A 25,917-nucleotide genomic window follows, 5' to 3' on the forward strand; every position below is an offset into this window, starting at 1 on the left:
ATAAACACCAACAACTGGGAAACACTGGCCTGCGAGCGCTCCAGTTGGAGAACAGCCTTTACCAAAGGTTTCATGGACTTTCAAGACGCTCGAACTCAGGACAAAAGGGAGAAACGCGCCAAGAGGAAGGCACACTTGGCAAACCCTCACTATGATCAACACCACCCAGAAACCTATGTCCCCACTGTGGAAGGACGTATGGATCCAGAATTGGCCTCTACAGTCACTTATGGACTTACTGTGGAAACCATGTTCATGGAAGACAATCTTATTTGGCTACAAGTGATCAACAAAGAAGAAGAAGTATCATAGAATAGTAGAGCTGGAAGAAGCCCTTGTGTTTGTCTAGTCCAGGCATAGGCAAACTCGGACCTCTAGATGTTTTGGGACTACAACTCTCATCATCCCTGACCACTGGTCCTATTAGCTAGGGATGATGGGAGTTGTAGTCCCAAAACATCTGAAGGGCCGAGTTTGCCTATGCCTGATCTATTCCAACCCCCTTGCAATGCAGGAATATGCAGCTGTCCCTTACGGGGATCAAACCTGCAACCTTGGCATGACCAGCACAATGCTCTAACCAACTGAGCTATCCAGCTTAAAGAGCAGGGCTTTTCAGCAGGTATGTATTTCCAGCCAACCACTGCCTCCATTTTCCTATTGCTATGCCTAGAGTGACAAAGCTCTGCATGGAGAAGGGATCACTTTCTGGCCTATTTCTATGGCTTTCTAGACTTCTCCTGGGGTGAGCAGAAGCTGTGGTGAGGAAGCCTGGTTGCCTGGCAGTTTCCATCATGGCAGCTGCTGCAGGGTTCAGAACATGGTGAGGGGGAAAAGGAGGTGCTCAAGCCTTCCCCCTCCCCACCTGTCCCTCAAGAATTAGAGGGGCAGTTAATCTTTTACAGCTCAGGGGGTGTCCAGTCACCCCCTCCAAGGGCCCGGTCACACACAGAGATATGCTCATTTACATATTTTCAGACACACATAGATAGATGATAGATTAGATAGATAGATAGATAGATGATAGATGATAGATAGATAGATAGATGATAGATAGATAGATAGATGATAGATAGATAGATAGATAGATAGATAGATAGATAGATAGATATAGATAGATATATAGATAGATAGATAGATGATAGATGATAGATAGATAGATAAATAGATGATAGATAGATGGATGATAGATAGAAGATTGATAGATAGATGATAGATAAATATAGATAACACAATAAGAGCACATCTCTTTGAAAACTACATTCATTTCTCAAAAAAAAGTAGGGGGAAGATCATTGTTAATGCAAAGCAAAGTTAGCAGCTAAGCGAGTGAGCCCCATGGAACAGAATGAGGCTATTTCACAGTAGATATACTTAGGGCCGCACCACGGTTTAAAACAGTATTTTGGGCTGACCAAGAGAACTAAATCACTTCATACCTGCAAAGTATCCACAACACCGACTGCCAACGTCCTGTGCTGTTCCACAAATCACTTCCAAAAGACACAAATTTGCAGCCAGCTTCCATGCATAAAGGAAAACAAATGGTAAAACCTACCTAGGGCTCAGGAGAGAAGGAAGATGACTTCAGAGCTGCAGGATGAGCCCAGGGGCAAATCATGTGCTATACTCCTTCCTAATCTAATCAGGGAGATCAGCTAATTCCTAAATTGCAAGAGGACAGAGCTCTCTTTTCCAATCTGTTTTTATGAAATGAAAACAAAATATTGCAAAGCACAGGCAACTGACGATTGGCAATTGAAACAGACTTGGGTCTCAATAAAAGTTCTCAGGGCCGTGGAATGACGCTTGCTAAAACTGGCTTCTGCAATGTATTGAGAAAAGGTAGCAAAATAATAGTCATCATCTCATACAAACTTTCACCGTGTTGCTTTTTCAACATTTTACAAAAACGTATTGCAGGCAACGAGAGGGAATGAAAGAGGCTTTACTTGTTTGGATTCCTAGCTCAGTTCTCCTGGGCTCTCAACTTCCAACAGAAGGAAAACAAACAAATGAAATTTGCTCACCTCGGAGCTCACTTCAATTTGTTAGAAGCAAATTACTAAATACCTATAGGCTTAACCCAGCAGTTTTCCTTCCAAAGCTTCTTTTCCACCATGACTGAGTAAGCCCACTTTTCTGCTAAAGGTATTATGTTCTTTATTCCATTAATGATTTAAACCCACTTCCAATCCTCAAACTTAGGGAGGGGGCCGACTAAAAGGGTCTACAAGAGCCGGATTGGTGGTGTAATGCAAAACCATACACCTGTTGCACGAGACTTTCATTAACGGATCAATGTGTTGAGAAGAGTGCAATACAGCCCTCGTGGGATCGTCGTACTCCTTCAGAATAATGAAGAAGGGATAAGATAGAAGCATAGAATCAGAGTTGGAAGGGACCACAAGGATCATTTAGACCAACCCCCTGCAATGCAGGAATCTTTTGCCCAACATGAGATTCAAACCCACAACCCTGAGATTAAGAGTCTCACAATAACACAATGGAATTCATAGCAGTGGCAATTAACTGAACATTTATTCAAAACCCCATTAAAACTAATCAGTTTAATAATCAACCCAACAAAACTGATCAACTATTTATTGTTTAAATTTGTACGCTTCGTCCAAATACCTTAGGGTGGTTCACAGCCCTGAACATGATCAAATGCATCCCCCACATAAAGCCCTGTACAATTCAGGACCACGACACCTGAAGAAACCCCTTTGCAGGAGGCCTTTCTCCAGGTGAGCATCAGAAATGAGGCAGGTGCCTTCTCAGTGGTGGCCCCACAATTATGGAATGCTCTCTCTAGGGGAGGCTCACCTTGGGACTACTCTGCTAGCTTTTCTGGCACTGAAGACCTTTTTCGTATTTTCCCAGACTACTAAATCTGTAAATTATTATTCCTTCCTTCCTTCCTTCCTTCCTTCCTTCCTTCCTTCCTTCCTTCCTTCCTCTCGCCTTTCCTCAAAAAGAGATTCCCTGCCTGTGGAAAGCAAGCAATTTTAGACCAAAGGATTCCAGAACATAGACTATGCCTGAGTCTGGTATCTAAATTTATGAGTGACCTGGGACAAGCGAGTGCTCAAGCCCTGGAGCCCTGTTCCGCCTCAGAAGTGAATGGGGTTGTGCAACATCAGGTGTTGTAATTGGCAGATATTATGAAGCCTCTGCATTGGCGAGGCATGGCAGAAATAACAGGGGCCTCACCTTTTCCCTTTGCCCGGTCAGTCTACCATGTTCCACCTGCACTGCAGGGCTCCCGTTGAAGTCCTTACTCTGGTGGGACAACATCCGCACAATACACTTAAAAGCAGCATGACACCACTTTAAACAGCCATGGCTTCCCCTAAGAATCCAGGGAACTGCAGTTTGTTAAAGGCGCTGAGAGTTGACAGGCAGCCCCTATTCCCCACACAGAGCTACAATTCCCAGAGTGGTTTAACAATCAAGGAACTCTGGGAATTGTAGCTCTGTGAAGTGAATAGGCATCTCTTGACAACTCTCTGAACTCTTTGCAGAGCTCCAGCGATTCTTTGGGGCAAGCCATGAGTGTTAAATTGGCGCAATAGTGCTCTGCAGCAAGGGCAATCAGCATCAGGTATGGTTGGACTACAACTCCCATCAGCCTCAGCCAGCACTGGATGATGGGAGTTGTAGTCTAACAACATCTGGAAGCCCCACATTGGTTACCCCTGCTCTGCACCCTTAACAAACTGCCATTCCCCAAGGTACTTTGCGTGACTTTTAGAACACACACTTCCAGATCTGGATTTTGATACAGCTACAGCCTCGGTTCAGTATATCTGAAGGAGCGTCTCCACCCCCACCATTCTACCCGGACACTGAGGTCCAGCGCTGAGGGTCTTCTGGCGGTTCCCTCACTGCGAGAAGCCAAGTGAACCAGGCAGAGGGCCTTCTCGGTAGTGGCGCCCGCCCTGTGGAACGCCCTCCCATCAGATGTCAAAGAGAAAAATAACTACCAGACTTTTAGAAGACATCTGAAGGCAGCCTTGTTTAGGGAAGCTTTTAATGTGTGATGCATTACTGTATTTTAATATTTTGTTGGAAGCCGCCCAGAGTGGCTGGGGAGGCCCAGTCAGATGGGCAGGGTATAAATATTATATTATTATTATTATTATTATTATTATTATTATTATTATTATTACTACTACTACTACTACTACTACTACTACTACTTGCCCAGACAGGTGGTATGGACAGACATCTGCCCATACACCAAATGCATGGCAGGGAAAGCAAGACCATATCTATTGGCCATGGCTTCAAACACCTAGCACCCAACTGGCCACACCCCGGGCACCCACAGGTGCTGCAGCAATGCAACTGTACACACTTAGATCCTCTTCTTAGTAATGCTAAACATAGAACCATAGAATTGTAGGGCTGGAAGAGACTCCCAGGATCATCTCGTCCAACCCCCTGCAATGCAGGAATCTCAACACGCAGCCCCCCATCCAATCTGAAACCATACCGGACCCTGTCTAGCTTCGCAAATGTGCAGGCAACAGACAGGCACAGCCAACAGGCTCAAAAGCAGCAGGATGGCGTGCAGACCTGTAAAGTTGGGTTCTAACAGAACTCTGAGCATGCCTAAACTTCCCACCAATTTTCAACAGAACTACTGCAAATGTTAGTTTGCAAGGAGCTGGTCCATAAGGTGCATCGTCAACATGGCAACCTTCCAGATGGTACTGTGCTGAGACTTCCGTCACCCCCAGCTAGCACGGCCAATGGTTAGGGATGATGGCAGCTGCAGTCCAGAATCTGGATGATGGCACATTGGCTGCCCCAGATGTAGGCGAACTTGTGTAATCTCCACAGCTGACAAGATAAGACGGGCAAGGGATGCGAATTAATTACTCTGGGGATTGACACGGGAGGGCGGTTGTGCTTTACAACGGCACGGCAAGGATCTGGCTCGCATGACAGCTGTTGCCACCGGGAAGTTTCCTTCAAGGCTGAGAAGACAGTCGCTTCCTTTCACCTTTGTCTGCTGTCGCAGCTCATCACGGGAAGCAGCTCCTGCTGAACGCAAACTCCTGGCTCGCTCCGAGCAAAAAGGAGCTTGTCATGTCTGCTGGAGACGTCACAGGTAAAAGTGACAGCCACCAGCCACACAGGGCTTGCTCACCCTTATATTTTGCCCCTCTCTTTCCATGATTTAAAGCTCAATGTCCAAGCATTTGTATTTATATTTGTTTTTGCCCCGAACTTTCCCCATAGAAACCAGCTCTTTTAAGCTGAATCCGAGCAAACATCAATCTGGGTTTTCCCTGGACTGACGGTTTGCTCCAATCGAGCTTTAAAAAGAGCTGGCGGGGGGGGTGTTGGCATGGAAAACTCAAGGCAAAAAAGGGCTCTCGGACCTGGAGCTTCAAATCACAGACTGTGCCTGGAAAGAACGGAGGAAAGGTAAATGGAGACAAGCCCCGAAAGGGAGGAGGTGTGCCTTTTGAACACAACACACGAAAGAAAAAGAAGTAGACGCATGCCTGCGAACTCTCTCTCTCTCAGCTCAAATAAAGAACCGACAGGGAAAGGATGGCTCTAATACCTGATCCCAGCTTAGAGAGGATTTTTGCAAGGACAAATACGCCCGCATGGAAGATTAAGGTCACGAGAAACTGCCGTCACTGAGACCAGCCTCCGTAAGTCCAGCAAAGGATCCCTTTCCCTTCCCTTTGCAACTGAGATGGGCTTTAAGGGCGAACTGAAAGGAGACTCCTGTCAGTCTTAATCATAACAACAACTGCATTATTTGCACCCCGCCCATCTGACTGGGTTGCCCCAACCACTCTGGAGCGGCTTCCAACAAATATAAAGCAGAATAAAGCATCAAAACTTCCCTGTGCAAGGCTGCCTTCCTTCCTTCTAACGCACAAGGGGTTGCCAGGGCAACAACTGGCCTTCAAGACAACGCTAATAATACGTGGTTGAGGGGAGAGGAAGGGGTCGGTCGGTCTCTTCAGCTTTCACCACCCCTGTCCCATACCTTTTGGAATATCACTTAAGCTTTACTGAGGTGTGCACATTCTTAAAATATAATTACTGTATGTTCTGGCGTATAAGACGACTTTTGAACCCCGGAAAATCTTCTCCAAAGTTGGGGGTCATCTTATACGCTGGGTATGGTTGTGGCAGGTGGCGGCGGCGGCTGGCTTGGAACGGCGACGGGCAGAAGGATGGTAAGTGCCGCCCCCACCTCCATCCATGGCAGCCTCCCCTTCCCGTGGCAAGGTGGTGTGCGGCTTCAGCCAGGGCTGGCCCGCCCTGCCACCATGGGGACCGCCAGATAGCAGTCAAGGCAGGGGCAAGGGCCAAAAGGGGGGCATCGCCTCACGCCTGGCTTGGAACAGCGACGGGCAGAAGGATGGTAAGAGCCGCCCCCCACCTCCATCCCTGGCCGCCTCCCGAAGAAGCAGCAACCGTGGCAGCTTCCCCTTCCCGTGGCGAGGTGGTGCGCGGTTTCGGCCGGGGCTCCAAGGAGCTGGTGATCCACACAACTGCCAGAACTACCAGCCGGTGAGCGCAGCCCGCTGCTTTGCTGGACGGCTGATCAGGACTTGCCTCACCTCGCATCGCCTCAGGCTGCTGCTGCTGCGACAGTAGAGGCAGCGGAGGGGTGCGCGCTCTGCCCCTGGCAGCGCTTGGGGGGCTTTAGGTTGGGGGGCTGCCTCTAGTTGGCTGCAGGCGGGGGTAGTCTTATAGGGCAAGTATATCCCAAACTCTATATTTTAACAGGAAAAGTTGGGGGTCGTCTTATACGCCCAGTCGTCTTATACGCCGGAAAACACGGTAATTCAATTAAAGAGCAACTACACTGAGGTATACTCCTCGGCCTAGTTCTCCTCAGACCCTTTCCAGACATTTATTCTATTTATTCTGTTCTCCACACCAGCCTCGCCCCAAACTGCGGCCCTCCAATAAGAACGTGAGAAGGGTCTGGCTGCTGGATCAGGCCTAAGGCCAGGCAGATGGCCAGGAAACATGGTGCTAGACTGGAATTTCCACCATCCCTTACCATTGGCCATACTGAGCAGGACTAATAGGAGCTGGAGTCCAGCAAAAACCAGAGGGCACCTGCCGCTCAAGATGGCGGCCTCTCAAGCGATGCCAGAGAGAAGCCTTTCTTCCCACCTCAGCGCATGATGAAACTGGGTGAAATATTTGGCTTACGGGCTAATCCCCAGAAGAGGAAACGCCTGGAATCAAGAGGACTCGCGTTTATTTGAAAGTGAGATTTTTGCTTAACCCTGAAATAGAGAAACATGAGGAAAACAGGGGGAAAAGGAAGGAAGAACCTGCCTTGTATTTGATGCAGTTCTGATTGCGCCCCATTTATCAGAGATTTAGGGTTGTAGTCAGTGCTAGTCACACTGAAAAGGAACAGATACGACTAACCTAAGTCCATTAATGGGTCGACTCTCAGTGTGACCAGCAAAGAATGCAACTTTATTATTTATTCCTTTTATTATTTCTTTATACTGCCCCTTTTAAGAATGCTCCCTATATAGGTGGGTTTGATAAAAGCGTCGACGTAAGAAGCAAAACGGCGAGACAACGCAGAACAGCTAAAAAGCTGCCTTAAACATCATGCCTGTATATCCAGATAAAAAGTAATCAAAGAAGACCCTCTTAAGAATAGTAACATGAAGAGAGAGGGCTGCTGGATCAAGCCAGTGGCTGATTGGATGTCTGTGGGAAAGCTGAAAGCAGGATTTTATCACAAGAGCAATCACCTCTCCGGCTTCCAGGAACTGCTATTCACTAGCATTATTATTATTATTATTATTATTATTATTATTATTATTATTATACTGCCCTTCATCCACAGATCACAGGGAGGTTTACAATACAAAAACACAAACATACATACCATAATAATGAACTAAAACAATTTTTAAAAACCCTACAGTTTAAGTTTTGCTACCTCCATCCATGGAGGCAGAACAAAGCCATTCTGGCTGGTAGCTACTCATAACCTTTTCCTCCGCAAATCTGCCAAAATTCTCTTTTAATGCCACCCAAGCCCATCGCTGCCTCCTGTGGGAGCGAGTTCAAATCTCACGCAGATCTCATTTTGGCATGGATAAGGAGAGGCAATCTGGGACACGGGTGGCGCTGTGGTCTAAAACACAGAGCCTAGGGCTTGCCGATCAGAAGGTCGGTGGTTCGAATCCCCGCGACGGGGTGAGCTCCCATTGCTCACTCCCTGCTCCTGCCAACCTAGCAGTTCGAAAGCACGTCAAAGTGCAAGTAGATAAATAGGTAAAGGTAGGTAATGGGAAGGTAAACGGCATTTCCGTGCGCTGCTCTGGTTTGCCAGAAGCGGCTTAGTCATGCTGGCCACATGACCCGGAAGCTGTATGCCAGCTCCCTCGGCCAATAAAGTGAGATGAGCACTGCAACCCCAAAGTTGTCTGTGACTGGACCTAACAGTCAGGGGTCCCTTTACCTTTTAAGGAGAGACAAGATTACACTGCGCCAGATCCACGATGGCAATCCCACACTCCTGCTGAACGGCTAACTCCTAATCACTGGCAAAATCAAGACTTGCAACAGAGAGAGAGAGGGAGGGAGTTTCGTTTCGGTGCCCGGCCTACTGGTTTTCCCATACAGGTACCTGTAATTGCTTTCTTCTCGCCTTTCTCCAGCTTCGCTTGGGGCAACTCGGTCTCTCCGCCGTGCTCCAAAGGCTGCTCTACCCTTTTCATGACTGCACTTTTGAAGCTCATCTGCAGCTGGCTGGTGTATTTCTCATGCTGAAGGGCAAAAGAGAGACACACAAACGTCTATAGCGCAAGGGTGGGGTGGGGGAAAAACCTCTCCCAGCCCAAGGGCAACACTCCCATTCTGAGCAAGCCTTTGGGGGCCGCAATACAATTTTTGGGTAGAGCAAAATAAGCGTTAAGTTTATTCACAGGCAAGCTTATTCATACACTCTCTAGCCACTATCCAGGTAAGCAAGAAGTATTGTCGGAGTTCAAGGACAGGGCCAGATTTAGATTTGATGAGGCCCTAAGCTACTGAAAAGGGACACGGGTGGCACTGTGGGTTAAACCATAGAGCCTAGGACTTGCCGATCAGAAGGTCGTGGTTCGAATCCCCGCGACGGGGTGAGCTCCCGTTGCTCGGTCCCTGCTCCTGCCAACCTAGCAGTTCAAAAGCACCTCAAAGTGCAAGTAGATAAATAGGTACCGCTCCTGCGGGAAGGTAAATGGCGTTTCCGTGCGCTGCTCTGGTTTGCCAGAAGCGGCTTAGTCATGCTGGCCATGTGACCCGGAAGCTGTACGCTGGCTCCCTCGGCCAATAAAGCGAGATGAGTGCCGCAACCCCAGAGTCGTCTGCGATTGGACCTAATGGTCAGGGATCCCTTTATCCTTTAAGCTACTGAAGGCAATGGGACCCTTTATATGTGATATTTTAGGGAGCAGGCTAGCAGGCGGGGCCCATTACTTACTTCATAGGAGCCTACACAACACAAAACACTGTTGCTGTATGTAGATTTTATTTTATTTCTTTTTTATCTTATATTTTGGAAATGTACATTCAGGGGTTTTTTTCCTTTAATTTTTTTTTTTTGGGGGGGTGGCCCAAGAGAGTGGGGCTCAAAGCTATAGCTTGTTTAGCTTATACGTATATCTGGCACTGTTCAAGGACACATTCCAGCCAGGCAAAAACAAGTCAGGGATGGCGAGAGGTGCGACTTGGGAGTGTGTGTGGACACAGAGGAACGGTTGACATGAACACCTGCAAACAGGTTGATGTGAACGCTCAGGGCATGGGTCTGAATGCTTATGAAGCTGCCACTGGGACAAAGCAAAGCATCTCTGGGCCTAGTCGGTGCTTGGATGGGACTGCCTGGCCCATGGGGGGACGGGACACACCCAGAATCATAGAATTGTGGAATTGGAAAGGAGCATCAGAGTCATCTAGTCCAACCCCCTGCAATGCGGAAACATTGAAATTGAAATTAATAATTTGTCATTGTTACAGTGTGAGGATTAAACAGGAATGGGGAAACACAAAACATTTAGGGAAGCTTAGGGACACATGTTTAGGGAAGCTTTTAATGTTTGATGTATTACTGTATTTTAATATTTGGTTGGAAGCCACTCAGAGTGGCTGGGGAAGCCCAGCCAGATGGGCAGGGTCTAAATAATAATAATAATATATTATTATTATTATTATTATTATTATTATTATTATTATTATTATTATTATTATTATTTCGGTAGTATTTTGCAGGGGGGTGCACAAAGGCAAGAAGCTTGAGGAGAGGAGACAAGGGGCTTCTTTGGAGTCCTGGGGCAGTGCATATAGACACCATGGCACCCTCAGACCCCTTATTTTTAATATTTAAAAAAACTGATGGGGTTGGACTTTTGAGGTGGTCTGCCTGCTTGGGGAGCCTGCCTACTTGTGTGCGTGCGTGTTTTATTTTTTTGTGGGGGTTGTAGATGTTCTGCCTCTTGCTGTTCGGAAAGGCGATCATCACTAGTTTTTCTTTCTGTGAAATGGGCTTTGTTTGTGTGTCCGTGGCAGCTTCCTGGATTTCTAAGAAGGCTAGAGACATTTCTCATAAGCCTTTGCTGAAACAAGCCACTCTTTCCAAATACAACGCCCCGCCCCGTCTTTTGTAGAAGGTCTTTTGCCCTGCCTCAGAATTCACACAAGATCTCCAATCTGCACTGTTATGTTTCTTTCTTACGATGTGCGTATTATTTTCTCAGGCTCGGGCAGCCAAAACATGGCCCGAATCCTGCCCGACAACTTTGCCTGAGCCATGGACTTTCACAAGAACCTCGTCATTGGCTGGATTTAAAAGAATAAGTAAGTGAACTTGCTAATGCTCATGACTATGGGCCAAAACCTTGACAAGGGGAAGAAGGCAGCCTGTCCTATGGAACATATAATAATGGATATATAATAATCAGCGAAGTACCAGTCTTGGCAAAACACGGAACTGCCAGGTGGGGATTAACTCTGATCTAAGATTGTTTCAGCATACTGCACTGGGTGTTTCTCATGGGAAAGCTCTGAAATAAATGGGAGTGGTGGTGCAAAGGTGCATCTGTACTTTTTGCACAACACCTGTTCCCATCAACAAGGCTGAATGAGAAGCTCAGAATGAATTGTGCACGCCACACTCACTCTCCTCCACTGGGGGTTTCTAAACAGAGGTTCGATCACCATCAGTCCTGTATGATCTAACTGAGATTCCTGCATTGAAGGGGTCAGACCAGATGACCCTTGGGGGCCCCTCCCAACCCTATATGAACATCTGGAAGGCCAAATGTTCCCCACACCTAAGCTTAAGCCAATACTATCTACCCAGATGCAGGGCGAGAGTCCGTTTGCATTTCTTAGCGCAGAAAGTATTGATCTGATGTGTACAGATCTTTCCTATTCTAATTGATTCAAGAGGGTTCTGGAAGCTTCTCTGTGTGAAAGAAACAAGCAGAAGGTTCGTGGTGTTTGGGTTATGCCTTCCGAGAAGCTGAGTGCGGCTGGTTTAAACTGGTTCTGTTATCTCTTTCAGTCAAGGTCATGCTGACTACAAAAGTAAGGCCAGAAGGAGCCTGGGCTTCAATTTCTCTTTCTGTCTCTCTTCCTTCTAGGTGTAGTGTTCTGTACATAGTACAGTGGACGCTCGGGTTGCAAATGTGATCTGTGCGGGATGCAAGTTCGCAACCCGCAGCGTACGCAACCCATGTCTGCGGGTTGTGATTTGGCACTTTTGCACATGTGCAACTGCCGAAACCCGGAAATAACCCGTTCCGGTACCTCCAGGTTTCGGAAGTACCGGAAAGGGTTATGTCTGGGTTTTGGCGGTCCACAACCCGAAAAGACGCAACCTGAAGTGGCTGTAACCCGAGGTGTGGCTGTATGCTTAGTGTTAAGGTTTAGTGTTATTATAAGTTAATGTAAATTTAAGTTAAGTCTGCTGCAACTGGATTTCTTACGGACAGTGCCAGTCCTGAATATATTGGATTTGTGACCATTATGCTCATTTGCCTTCAGTAGCAGTAAAGCTCTGCTGGATGAAATATTAATTGCCCCTGGTCTATTTTTTGGGAATCCTGCAATGTGTTTTTACTCTGCTAACTATACATTGGAATCTGCTCTGGATCAATATTGAGTAGAATTCCCTGACACTCTCTACAGGCACAGAAATGACCTTCCCAATATCAGCTGATCTCGTTATCCACGGAAAGATGCAGAGCATGCATCCCACCACTGAGCCACGCAGCCCCTCATTTCTACTGCTAGGAGAGCTATCAGAGGCATCAGTTCCCATGCCTCCTATGAATCTGGGAAATCCCATTTCCCCGACGCCCGTTTTGGGGAATTTTGCAAGCTAAGCAGCAGAAAGAAAATGGTGTCGAGCCACTCATGCAATCTCCCTGAGCTGTGGAAATAGTTCACTAGCGCAAGAAGCGTGTCAGAAATAGCCCCCTTTATTCTCATCCCGCCCCGCCCCCAACAAACAAACACAAAAAGGAATGCAAATGCTCACCTTTAGTGCTTCTTCTGGGACCTTGTGCTGGATGTGTTCGAGCACATACATGTTGGCATGTAGAGAACACGTTAAGGAAAGAGGCAGAGGGGGTTTTTTTTGCAGGACTCATCTACTGTAACATTATTAGAAGCCAACTGTAACATGATTAGAAGCCAACGGCAACTCCTCTCCCAACACGGTCATGTCAGATGATTTCAAAGCAGCCATAAATAAACATTCATCGTACAGCGGCTGGAAAGGGAAAGTGTGTAAGGGGATGCAGATTCACCATCTGTGACAAGACTGGTTTGTGATGCGGTGCATATGTCAAAACTGAACATTGCTGCTATAATTGAAGTGCATTCCACATTTTCCCACTCCCGCCAGTGGGGAGCTATCAAAACATCTGCAGGCCTGCTGTTCCTGACAGCTGGGGTGGAAGTTGCAGAGCAGGATGATCAGCCCCAGATCAGGCCCGATGCAGTGATGCAACAGCTTGGGATCCAGCAGATCCCTGGCCGTCTCAGCACAGGCCCAACAGAGCTTTAAGATCTTCCGAGGAGATCCTGATAGTCATCCCATGACCCGCAGATTATCACTTATTGATGAGGAAGCAGGGCTTCTGGGTTGTAGCTCCCATCTTTAGAATACTGTCCCCCTGGTTGTTTTGAGAGGCAGAGACAGACGCCAGCTTTAGATGCCTCTTTAAGAAGTTTACGCAATATTTCAAGCTCTCCAATTCTCAACTTTCAATTGTACACTGCCCAGTTTTACTTATAATACAGTTTTATTCTGTTTCTGCTTAGTTTTTAGAAAGTGTCATTTGTTATTGTTGTATATGTACATGAAAGGATATAGAAGAAGAGGAGTTTGGATTTGATATCCCGCTTTATTACTACCCTAGGGAGTCTCAAAGCGGCTAACAATCTCCTTTCCCTTCCTCCCCCACAACAAACACTCTGTGAGGTGAGCGGGGCTGAGAGACTTCAGAGAAGTGTGACTGGCCCAAGGTCACCCAGCAGCTGCATGTGGAGGAGCGGGAAATCGAACCCGGTTCCCGAGATTACAAGTCTACTGCTCTTAACCACTACACCACACTGGCTCTCAACACTAGACGACCCCCCCCCCCCAATTATATCTGCCAATCATGATTTGCATAAAGAGAGAGAGAGAGAAAAAAACAGTATATAAATTCTACAAACCAATGAAGAAAATGAAGTCACTGTGTCTTCAAAAGAAAAAATACACAGCACACCAGCTAGGATCACCTCGCAGCCAAAACTTACATCATTTCTACAAGGAAGTAAAAAAAACAAAAACCTCAGGTGGTCAAGAGAGGAAAAACAGGTGATTCAGAATCACAGGAGGAGAAAGTTTATGCGATGACATCATTCCTTTCTCCCTGCCTGCCTCTCCCCCCCCCACCCCCACCCTTCCTGCCAAGTCCTCTTACACCTATCCATCCAGCTGCAATTAAATTAAGCTATACTTCAATTGGCAAGGAGGACACTTGAGAGTCCCTGAATGGCTGCACCAATCCAGGGCATGCCCTTGCAACAAACCGAGTGCATTCCATTCATTTCAAATGAGTTCTCCTATGAAGGGTTGCTCACACTAAAAGATTTGGAGGAGGAGGAGGAGGAGGAGAAAAAACACCTAGGAAAATCCCTGCTGGATCAGACCAAAGGCACACCTAGTCCAGCATTCGGTGCTCACAGTGTTAGGCCATCCAAGTCAATGGTCATCACTACTGCACAGAGTTCAAAAAACCAATGCTGTCGCGCAGGCCTCTTCACAGACATAAATGTGGCACCTTAAACCCAGGTTATGGGTGCAACAACGGAATGTCTAGGCGTGCCTTTTAAATAACAAGAATACAAAGCTGAAAATGAATGAACAGCAGCTAAAATATTACATTTGTTTAGTCCTTCCCCCACCCACCCCCCGTAATATTCTTGTATTCTTCTCCAGTCTTCGGAGAGTAGCTGGAAGCGGGGAGGCAGAAAAAGGTCCTCCTTTCCTTCCACTCTACAATTTTTATCTTGAAATCCTAGGCGCAGTACTGCGCCCAGAGCTCAGAAAACACTCACGCTAATGAAACTCCCTATCGCAAAATGTGCCTAGAACAGGCATCCCCGAACTTGGCCCTCCAGCTGTTTTGGGACTACAATTCCCATCATCCCTGACCACTGGTCCTGTTAGCTAGGGATGATGTGAGCTGTAGTCCCAAAACAGCTGGAGGGCCGAGTTTGGGGATGCCTGGCCTAGAACAATGGGAGTTTCAAACGCTGCTGCACAGGCTATACGTCCCTGCTTGGTCACTGCTCAGCAGAGGCCGCTAGAAAGTGCACATCTCCTTCCCCCCCTTGACCACCATGTTGCCAGACACTGTGGCACACGGGCGCTGAGCTGTCCAGCTCCCAGAATCACATGGGTAGGGCAGATTCGCTGTCAGAGGAATCTTTGGCTGGGCCTGTTCCACTCTGTGCAGGTGAAAGGCAGCACCCTTAAGAGCAGAGAGGGGGAGAGGGGAATGTTTGAGCATAGCTGTCAACCGTCCCTTATTTGGCAGGAAAGTCCCTTATCCCAGCGCCGTGTCCCACTGCTGTCCCTTAATGATGTCCCTTAAATTTCCCGGGTTTCAAAGGAAGCAGCTCCTCTCCCTCCCTCCCTGCCGGCCAGGGAGGAGGGAGGCTCCAACTGTGTTGCTTGGCTGCGTTGCTCACCCAATAAGGAGTCTAAGAACGACTGGGGGGTGGAGCTTGCAAGCCTTGTGCCGATCAAATTGGCCGCGTTGCCTGGGGACTCGCCTTTGCTCAGCACTTCCCAGCGGAGAGGTGACGGTGGTTTTCCTTGCTGCATCCCCTTTGGCGGGTTGCTGCACTGTGGGAACCACCACTTGAGGCTTTGTTTGGCTGCTGGCTGGGCTTTCTGCCTTTGGCTCACAGGGGCTCCGAAGTTGAACATACCTGCGCTCCGGAAATCCCTTATTGTGGCTGCTGATCCCTTATTTTCAAGGCTGCTGGTCCCTTATTTTCAAATCTGTAAGTTGACAGCTATGTGTTTGAGAAACCCAGCTACGGGTGGTCCAAGTTTGCTCAAGTGACAAAAAGGCTTTTCAACCATGTCCTGGGCCCCTCAATCTCTCTCATCGCCAACAAAAACTAATAAAGTAATAGATAAAGAACCTACCCATGTGACGCTGACACCAAAACCTCGCACACGCACCATGTAAAAATACCGAAGTTTGCTATCTGCCCCCTTTCTCTCTCTTCTGCTCCAGCCTCATACTGTCTGTAACTTTACAGTGGTACCTTGGTTCTCAAACTTAAACTGTTCCGGAAGTCTGTTCCAAAACCAAAGCATTCCAAAACCAAGGCACATCTTCCCATGGAAAGTAATGCAAAACGGATTAATCCATTCCAGACTTTTATAAGCAACCCTTAAAACAGCAATTTAACATGGATTTTACTATCTAACGAGACCATTGAACCATAAAATGAAAGCAATAATCAATGTACTGTACTATAAAATAAATAAGACAATACTGTAGATGATAAAAATTAAAATAAAAAAAAAATTCTTACCTGCACTGATGATAGTCATTGTTTGGATGGGGGGCTTTTTTATCCATTTCCGCAGTCACACAATCAATCAATCAGCAGCTGAACTGGGTTCCACACAGTCACAAAAACAAATTAACCGGAAAAGCCTCAAAAATGAAAAATAAATAGCAAAAACAAAAGCACCAAACTTAATCCGTTCTGGAAGTCTGTTTGACTTCCAAAATGTTCGAAAACCAAGGGAGCAGCTTCTGATTGGTGCGGGCACCCCAGAAACAATAGCCGACAGCCGCATCGGACTTTCGGCTTCCAAATGATGTTCAGAAACCGGAACACTTACTTCTGGGTTTTTGGCGTTTGAGAACCAAGGCATTTGTGTACCAAGGCGTTTGAGAACTGAGGTACCACTGTAGTCCCATTGAATCTGTAGAAATGCCTCTATGAACTGAAAGCAGAGATGCTATAAGCACTTTTGTTACTCAATCTGTATTTTTTTATTTTTAAGGAAGAAAGGAAAGGCTTCCCTGGTTGTCACAATCAAGAGCAGGCTAAAATGAAAGTTCAGAGCTCCACCATGAATTTGGTGCCCATTGCCCAGACAGACTCCAGGTTAAAATGGAACATAGGACTGTATCCTGGGAGCTTTGTGTGCAGGTAGACGGTGGAACACCTGGGTTGGAGAGAAATGAGAAGGCAAGGCAGACACACGAATAAAGCAGCATTGTGCAAAAATGCGTCTGCCACACCCAGACACCAGGCTCTGCCTCCGGAGCAATAAGTATAGACGCAGCACAAAAGATTGCCCCGTCAAAAGCACAATGAACCGTTTTAAACGGGCAACACAGCTCACGTTACAGCTGCACAAAATAGCTGGCTTGCACTTCACCGACAGAGGAGGGTGGGAGGTTGTTTGGGAATGTTTGGAACCACAAGAAAGGATTGTGCATGTTGCTTTTAGAGAGAGGGGAACAGACCAAGGACAAGGGCACAGTTGGGGAAACCGGCCAGTTTTTGTCGCGGCCGGCAGATGCGTCGCCTTCTGCATGAGAACACTGCTGACTCAGGCAATGCGAGCTATAAAGAGCTGAACTAGAAGGGGACAGGCAGAATGCTTTTTTGGAAAATGCCCATCAGATGGTAGGGAGGGACCAGAGTAAATTGCACCAGGTCGCAGGAATTAGGCATGCAATTTCATCTGCAAAAGATTCCATTTCAGCAAAAGGTTCTCCCTAGCCCTGCAACCACCGCTGCCCTTTCTCTGTCTCTCTCCCTCCGACACAAACACACCACAAGGATCCGAACAAACGCCAAGGCCTGCAGAGAGACCCGTGTCTCCTGCCAAGATGCACTGAAATGCCAACCCTGCCACACTATTTGGGAGAATGAACCTTGCTTGTCCACAAAGCACGTTAAAGCGGAATAATGCCCATTTGTGTACTCATCAGAAAACAGTGTTGAAATGCAGACAAATTTAAGAAAAAATTAAAAAGCCAGAGGTGGGTATGGATCATGGGATACTTCAGTAACCTGCTTAAAAATCAATGCCTTGCTAATCAGGATTTTTTTGCCCATTGACCTGATTTTAGCATCAAGGCTGTTTAATGAAAGGAGGTCGATATAAATTAGGGGTGGGTGGGAATAGGCTGGAGGCACAAGCCACACCAGAGAGCTGTTCTCCAACACCACCATTCATCGTACATCTCGCAGGATAAGCAAAGTTTAGCACACACACCCCATTTACTCTCAGTACCAGCATAATATTATTATTTTACTATTTTATTAAATTTATAATAATATAAATTCATATATTTATATTTCATATATTTATATCAATACAAACCAGATGGTTTTTCCCCTGTGGTCATATGTCCCTCAAACCCACAACATGGCAAACAAATCATAAAAGGAAAAGGGCATGGACCAAAAGAATCTCAGGCGTCATGAACTCACCAAATGGCACCTTAAACCTGAATTGCAGTTGCTACCATAGAATGTCCAGGTGCTTTTTTCCCAATGGGAATTGTTATTGTTATTATTACTTTCATGTCTATACCACTTTCTATTTTAAAGAACAAATCTCAAAGCAGGTTGCAATACCTTAAAACATCAAACGATCCAGAATTAAACCAATTCAAGCTTCAAGGAAAATATTTCAGATCCTACTCTTCCAAGTAACGTTTTGCTTTCCCCAGTTGCCAACCTGGCATCCATAGAGGTCCACATGGTCGCAAAACACACCCGACTAATTTCTAACACGGGGCCTAGCGCACTAGTAGTCATTGCTGCAGGCTAGTAACCTCTGTAGGCTTATTTACAAGGCTGGTCTAGTCCAGCTGACAGCAGCTGCCTGGATGTCAGGCAAGAGATCTCTCCTGGCACCTGCTAACCTCAGGTGTGCAGGATTTAACCCGGAACCTTCTTCAGGCAAATCAAGTGTTCTATCACAGAGGAAATGGTCCGTCCACCTGCCAATTGTTATTAAAAATCCTGGCCTGGGGGACCTAGAGCACACACAGAAAGCGATCGCAACACTGGTAACTGGCTGAAGATACCAGACAACTGGGAGGCGATGCTCTGATGAAGAGGTTAAAAGCCCAGCCTCAAAAGCTTTTGCAGCTCCATCTCACAGATGTTTCCAAAAGAGTTAAGCAATTGCATTCTTTCCCTCTGGAGCTGATGCCAAGTGAAAGTTTTTTCAACTGTTTGGGAGGCAGGGATGGAAAGCAAGAGTGCTGTTGTTGCCAATTTAGGGGGATCCAGAGGGAATTCCCCACTGAAGCCAACAAAATCCACTGTTTGGCTTTGCTCAAGGCCAGGATGCAAACATTTTTTCATGTGCCAAATGTCCAAAAACCTCCAAGAGACGGAGGGTGAAATCTAAAGCAAGCTCTTCCACGAGAGTCTCAGGGAAAGAACTTTGCTTTCATATCCTGCATTTCATATCCTCAGAGTGACCTACATTAACTCGCTGTCCAAATACAAACCGCCACAGACATTGGTGAGGGGGCAGGATAACTCCCTCAAGTCACACACACACACACACACACACACACACACACCACCATGAGGATTCAAACTGCCTTAGTGTCCCCTCCTCCTTCCCATTTCCTTTTCCTTGTGTGTCGTGTCCTTTTAGATCAGTGGTTCTTAACCTGTGGGTCCCTAGATGTTGTTGGACTGCAACTCCCATCATCCCTGAGCTCTGACCTTGCTAGCTAGGGATGATGGGAGTTGTAGTCCAACATCATCTGGGTACCCACAGGTTGAGAACCGATGTTTTAGATCGTGAGGCTGAGGGCAGGGACCGTCTTAGGACAGAAGTTTGCGAGCTACTACTACTACTTACTGGCTACAAATGCTGCAAATTAATAAATGAACCGAGTTACAAATTCTGCAAATAAATATGCAAGTTATAAATGCCGCAAATAAATAAACGAGCAAGTTGCTCACAGCAACTCTGTGAAGTACCATACTTTTCCGTGTATAAGACTAGGTTTTTTTCTTTAAAAATTATGCTAAGAAGCTTGGGTGGTCTTATACATGGATTTTGCATAGGGTGCACGTTTGATTGGTTGCTGCCACAGCTGTCAGTGGCTATTGGGCGTGTTATTGGTTGCTGCGTCAATGGGGGCTGTTGATTGGCTGACACTGCGGTAATTGAGCAGGTGATTGGCAGCTTCTGTCGGTGAGGGAACAGACAAGAGGCGGGTGTTGCGACGCGTCGGGGCGGGCAATTTTTGGCAATCCCCCCTGAGCAATCCTCCGCAAAAAAAAAAAGCAATCTGGGCAATCCTCCTCCCAAAAAAGTTCAACAACTCTGTGCCATCTCCCCCCATTTTCCTACATTTGGGTCCCCAAAAATAGGGGGCGTCTTATACACGGAAAAGTATGGTAGGTTAGACTGAATGCTAGCAATAGGCCTCAAGGTCACCCCATGTTTCACAAATGAATGGAAGTCTGAACCTGGGTCTTCTCAATCCTAGTCCAACATTTTAACCACTATACCACACTGCCTCTCCAAAATGAGGCTGCAAGAGAGTGCAATAACCATAAATTTCATTAAGGAGTGCATTAATTTCATTGTACACAGGTTGTACATTGACAATAATGGTATTATTATTATTATTATTATTATTATTATTATTATTATGGCGGACTTTCAGGAGTGGACAGTGCCCCATGAAGTCAGGATTGGCTCACGGTGGGAAGGAAGGACGTTGCTAAGGGTCCCACATAATTCTGCCCATACAGCACGCCCAAAAAGGATATCATAGCCGAAACGGATCACATCATTCAGTCTTAGCGTGATGTACTTCTGGTCTGGAATCCGCACATCATTCACAAAAGTCTGTGGAGAAGAAGGGCAAAAAGTCATTTAAAAGACTGTTGTTGTTGTTGTTGTTGTTAAAATTTGTATGCCACCCTTCATCACAGGGCGGTTCACAACAGAAAAATACAAAATGAGAATACAAAATACATAAAACAAAACCAAAAACAAACCATTAACCTCCCTCCCACAAACATACCATTTGTGGGCCTGAATATAAGTCTCACTCCCCCCCCCAAATTCCAACAATGAAAAGTTAAAAGTGCGGCTTAAATTCGTGACCTTACAAAAAATGGCTTTTACGATATTGCTGCTGAAACAGTCCTACGGTAAAACGAAATGGGTGTGAGTGCCTGCAGAAATTTAAGGGAGCGTCTTATATTCAGGTGCGGCTTATATCCGGGCCAATACGGTATTTAAAAATCCATAGAATGCTAATGAGTTGAATGCCTGGGAGCAGAGAAGCGTTTTCACCTAGCATCTAAATATATGCAATGAAGGTGCCAGGCGAGCCTCCCTGGGGAGGGCATTCCACAAACGGGGGGCCACTGCAGAAAAGGCCCTTTCTCATGTTGCCATCCTCCAGACCTCTCAGATGATGATTGCAGGGTTTGGGTTGGTTCAATTGCGGAGAGGCGGTCCTTGGAGTATTGCCGTCCTGAGCCATTTAAGACTTTATAGGTCAACAGCAGCCTTTTGGATTGGGCCTGGAAATTAACTGGCAGCCAACAAGGCATCCTTCAGATGTTATGGACTACAAATCCCATCATCCCTGACCACTGGCTGTGCTGACTGGAACTGAACAATACCTGGTTAACCGAACACCACACTGACTAACCCTGCCCAGGCAATGCAACAAACACCCTTTACTGCGATTGCTGCAATGACACACACACACACACTTTATTGTGTGTGTACGAATTCTACACATCTGCAGGCAGCCCACAGAATCTCAAAGTGGTTTCGCCTTCCTTGGCATCACAGCAAGGAAGAGACTCTGAAATTTGATAAGCGGGCAATGCTAGAGAGCAGCCGCCGTCTAGTAAATGTGTTTGCTCTGAACTTTAGAGCAGAGTGTTCTCAGACGTCGGCCTGGTGAGCTTTCATAAGTCAAGACCTTGGGCTTTTGAAATAAAACCTATTTGAGGCCCCACAGAGATAACAACGACAAAGCAGCTAACACAGACAGTTCAGCTGGGAAGAGCTATGTTCGTTCTAGGCCCAAAGGTGGGCAGCACAGGAAAATGGGGAAAGGCCATAAGATCTGTAATAGAGCATAGCCATAGCTGTCAACCGTTCCTTATTTGGCGGGAAAGTCCCTTATCCCAGCGCTGTGTCCCGCTGCTGTCCCTTATTGATGATGTCCCTTAAATTTCCCGGGTTTCAAAGGAAGCAGCTCCTCTCCCTCCCTGCCTGCCGCCCAGGGAGAGGGAGGCTCCAACTGTGTTGCTTGGCTGCGTTGCTCACCCAATAAGGAGTCTAAGAATGACTGGGGGGTGGAGCTTGCATGTCTTGTGCCGATCAAATCGGGCGCTTTGCCTGGGGACTCGCCTTTGCTCAGCGCTTCCCAGCGGAGAGGTGACGGTGGTTTTCCTTGCTGCATCCCCTTTGCCGGGTTGCTGCGCTGTGGGAACCACTGCTTGAGGCTTGGCTGCTTGCCCGCTTTCTGCCTTTGGCTTGGAGGGACTCAGAAGTCAAACATAATTGTGCTGGGGAAAATCCCTTATTTTGGCTGCTGATCCCTTATTTTTGAGGCTGCTGGTCCCTTATTTTCAAATCTAAGTTGACAGCTATGAGCATAGCTCAGTCAGTAGAGCATGAGACTCTAAATCTCAGGGTCATGAGTTCAAGACTCACATTGGGTGAAAGATTCCTGCATTGTAGGGGGTTGGACTAAATGATCCTACAATTCTATGATTCTATCTGAACTGCATACAGATGGTTTCAGGTTCGATCCCAGCCATAGCTGTCAACATTTCCCTTTTTTAAAGGGAAATTCCCTTATTCCGAATAGGATTCCTCGCAAGAAAAGGGAAAAGTTGACAGCTATGATCCCAGCCATATCCAGATAGCAATTAGAGTGTCACCTGCCTGGAGAGCAGCTGCCAGTCAGTGTGGACAACACTGAGCTAGGTGTATAAGGCAGGTTGCTATGTTCCTAAAATGACAAGAGTACAACAATGCAGGCAGCACTGCAAGCATCTTGATATCTAGGAGCCAAGGATGCAAGGATGTGCAATGGCTTCCCTGCCATTAAAAGAGGAGGGTCCCCTTGCAACTGTAGCCCCATCCAATGAGGTGCCCTCAAGCCATCTGCTAGGGGAGTTTAGGGAAGGGAAGGTCAACTTGCAGGGAGGGAAGCTGTCTCTTGGTGGAACAGGTTGCGTTCCACTGCAGGGTATTCAAGGTGGAAAACTCACTGTGCAAATTCAGCCATCGGCACTGGTCTAACCGTGGTCCCTGCCCGCTGTGTGGACCAGAAGGAAATCACACAGACTGCATTCTGGGGACCAGACATGCAGCTCTGTTTTGTATCCTCGACATAGGTAAAGGTAAAGAGACCCCTGACCATTAGGTCCAGTTGTGACCGACTCTGGGGTTGCGGCGCTCATCTCGCTTTATTGGCCGAGGGAGCCAGCGTACAGCTTCCAGGTCATGTGGCCAGCATGACTAAGTCGCTTCTGGCAAACCAGAGCAGCACACGGAAACGCCGTTTACCTTCCCACCAGAGCGGTACCTATTTATCTACTTGCACTTTGATGTGCTTTTGAACTGCTAGGTGGGCAGGAGCTGGGACTGAACAACGGGAGCTCACCCCGTCGCGGGGATTCGAACCGCTGACCTTCTGATCAGCAAGTCCTAGACTCTGTTGTTTAACCCACAGCGCCACCCGCGCTATGTCCTAGCCCTTTCCAGTTAGGCCAGCCAAATGGATCTGCCACTAGCCAAGGCCAACTAATTGGAGCAAGCCTGGCAACCGCCTGGGGTGCCAAATTCCCAGGGGTACCTAAGCTCCGTTGTGCAAATGTCTTGTAGAGAGAAAGTCATGGCCTGCACTTCTGAAGGACAAGCACAGAGGAAGCTGGGCAGTTCCTTGGGCTGGATAAGATCATCCTCCTCCTCCTCTTCCTCTGCTTTGCATAGCTTGTAAAAGCTTGCGGAATTCAGATTTCTTTCCCTTGCCATTTTCACGCAGCGGCAGCTTATGGCTGCTGGATTAGTTGGGGGTGCAAAGAGGGCACAGAGACAGGTCTGAGTTGCTCTGGTTTTGTCTCCCATCCCAAGGGCCAGATGGAGAAGCCTAGGGAGCCACATTTGATCCCTGAGGTTTTTCACCCAAGGCACTACTGGAGGTTGGCTGCAAAGACAGCGTCCGAGCCCCTGCCCTGAGCCTAAACTACAAAGCCGCTCTGCTCATTCAAGGGTGTGCACGTGCAAAGAAACAAATGCCTTCTCTCCACCCTTAAAATGCAAATACGTCGCAAACATGTGCTGGCACGCTGGAAAAGCCAAGCCACGTACAGCTGCACTTGGGTTTGGAAATCCAGAGCACAAGCAATCTTTTGCAGATGGGACTCGCACAGCAAACAGAGACAGGAAATTATGTGCCGCCGTATGTTGCCACAGCGACAGCACAGATGTAAAACAGTGGGGCTCACACAAGGTTTAGAAGGGGGTTTGGGGAGCCAAAAGAGAGAGCTCTGTGCACCAGGACATATCTGAAATCATTTAAAATCATTTCACTATGCGCCTTGTGCAAGGTACATCTTTTATGCAAGCTAAGGCCTGTTGCAGACATCAGTAACTCTGCTGGGTGGGTCCCTTACCTACAGCTAGGAGATCTCATGGGCTCCAACACTCTGTCCTGCTTCCTTCCTCTCTTTCTACTTTCTACCCCATCCCCTTTCATTCTTGAAGCTAACCATGGTGCAGCGTGGTTTTGCTATAACCACGGTTGTACTCCCAATCTCAACTTGAAACAATGCTTCAGAAGTGGATTTCTGCTTTAGAAGTGTTAGGCCAGCTCCAGCTGTTATTGGACTACAACTCCCATCATTCCTGACCGCAGGTCCTGCCAGCTAGGGATGATGGGAGTTGTAGTCCAAAAAAAAAAAGCTGGAGACCCAAGATAAAGAGCTGCCATATTCATCTAGCCCCAGCAACAAGGTCTACCCCAGGGATGGGGAACTTCTAGCCTTCCAGATGTTGTTGGAACCCAACCAATTATGGGAGATGGCGTTGATGTCCAGATCTGTACATGCGGTAGAATACAGGGGCAAAGTAGCTGGGAGATTGTCAACCTGGGAGATAGTCATGCATGAGTCAGTGGTTCTGCATGTATCTCTCTATATGAAATACTTGTATTTCCAGTAGACAGTCCCATTGACTGAGAGTTCCTCTTCCTTACAGGATCTGCAAAGTCACATTCCTTCTCAGCAAGAAGCTCAGCCCTCAGTTCTTTCATTTCATGTCATTGAAAACTTTTCAAAGCTCGTTTCTCCAAAAAGCTTTTTTTTTATATAAAAAAAATGTGTTTATTTAGTTTTCAAAAGTTTTTATACTTTACCACCAACAATACCTCTGATTTATCCATGGTTTCTCTGAAAAGTTCTCTTCTTTTATTTCAGAGGTTAGGTTTTATTTCTTTAGCGATAAAAACTTCCCAATGTTTTCTGATGGAATTACTCCCTTTCTAACAGCCCAAAAGTTTTTTTTAATGCTGCTGTTTATTTTACTGCAGGCAAACTCCGGCCCTCCAGATGTTTGGGACTACAATTCCCATCATCCCCGACCACTGGTCCTGTTAGCTAGGGATGATGGGAATTGTAGTCCCAAACATCTGGAGGGCCGGAGTTTGCCTATGCCTGTTTTATTGCTTACCAGAAGGCACAGATACTCTATAGAAAACTATGCACATAGAAAGGAATAAGCAGTATTCAACAAACCTATTTTGCTACTATTAGGGCTTGTGCAATGGTATTTGCTCCAGAGGGTTGTGAGTAAACCTAGGACATATTTAGGCTGCATACAAGGGGAACAGAGGGAGGGCATCGCATCACACATGCCAGCAGAACATTCACCTTAGCAGCACATTGAATGCAACCCAAAACTTTCTACTAAAATTACAAATGAAGCTGCCGGTAAGGCCAAATACCTTAATACAAGGCGAGTCGTAATACGGATAGATAGAATTTAATTTGGACAACAGAAATATCTGAAATACGTCAATTGGGAACATAAGAAGAAGAGCTCTGCTGGATCAGTTGAAGGGCAGTATCCTGTTTTCACTGTCGTCAACCAGATGCCTATAAGAAGCCTGCATGCAAATGGTCCTTGGACCTGATCCAGCAAGTTCTGTTCTACAGCAGAAGACGCAACTCGGAAGTCTTGCTTCAATCCACGAGAAAGCAGAACAACCCTTGCCAGCATTGCTACCAGTCAAAATGTCTTTCAGGCCTTTGCGGACCTTCCATAACATGAGGAGGAGGAGGAGG

The 25,917-nt window shown here is 46.8% G+C and overlaps 1 protein-coding gene across 9 annotated transcripts in view; it reads right to left on the reverse strand.

The window, feature by feature from the left end:
* Positions 1-25,917, reverse strand: part of CEP170B (centrosomal protein 170B) — an 85,509-nt gene that overhangs the window by 45,748 nt on the left and 13,844 nt on the right. For 5 of the 9 annotated variants that reach the window (XM_083609880.1, XM_083609887.1, XM_083609883.1 and 2 more), the window contains exons 4-6: positions 20,363-20,443; positions 12,551-12,607; positions 8,654-8,792 (exon numbers count right to left, since the gene is read on the reverse strand). In XM_083609880.1, the coding sequence (XP_083466006.1) occupies positions 8,654-8,792; positions 12,551-12,607; positions 20,363-20,443 (277 nt within the window). Of the gene's footprint in view, positions 1-8,653; positions 8,793-12,550; positions 12,610-20,362; positions 20,444-25,917 lie in introns of all 9 variants that reach the window. The other 4 variants (XM_083609886.1, XM_083609884.1, XM_083609888.1 and 1 more) reach the window with 1 other exon arrangement.

The sequence above is a fragment of the Podarcis filfolensis genome, assembly GCF_964270895.1.
Source record: "Podarcis filfolensis genome assembly, chromosome: 1".
NCBI classification, from domain to species: Eukaryota; Metazoa; Chordata; class Lepidosauria; order Squamata; family Lacertidae; genus Podarcis; species Podarcis filfolensis.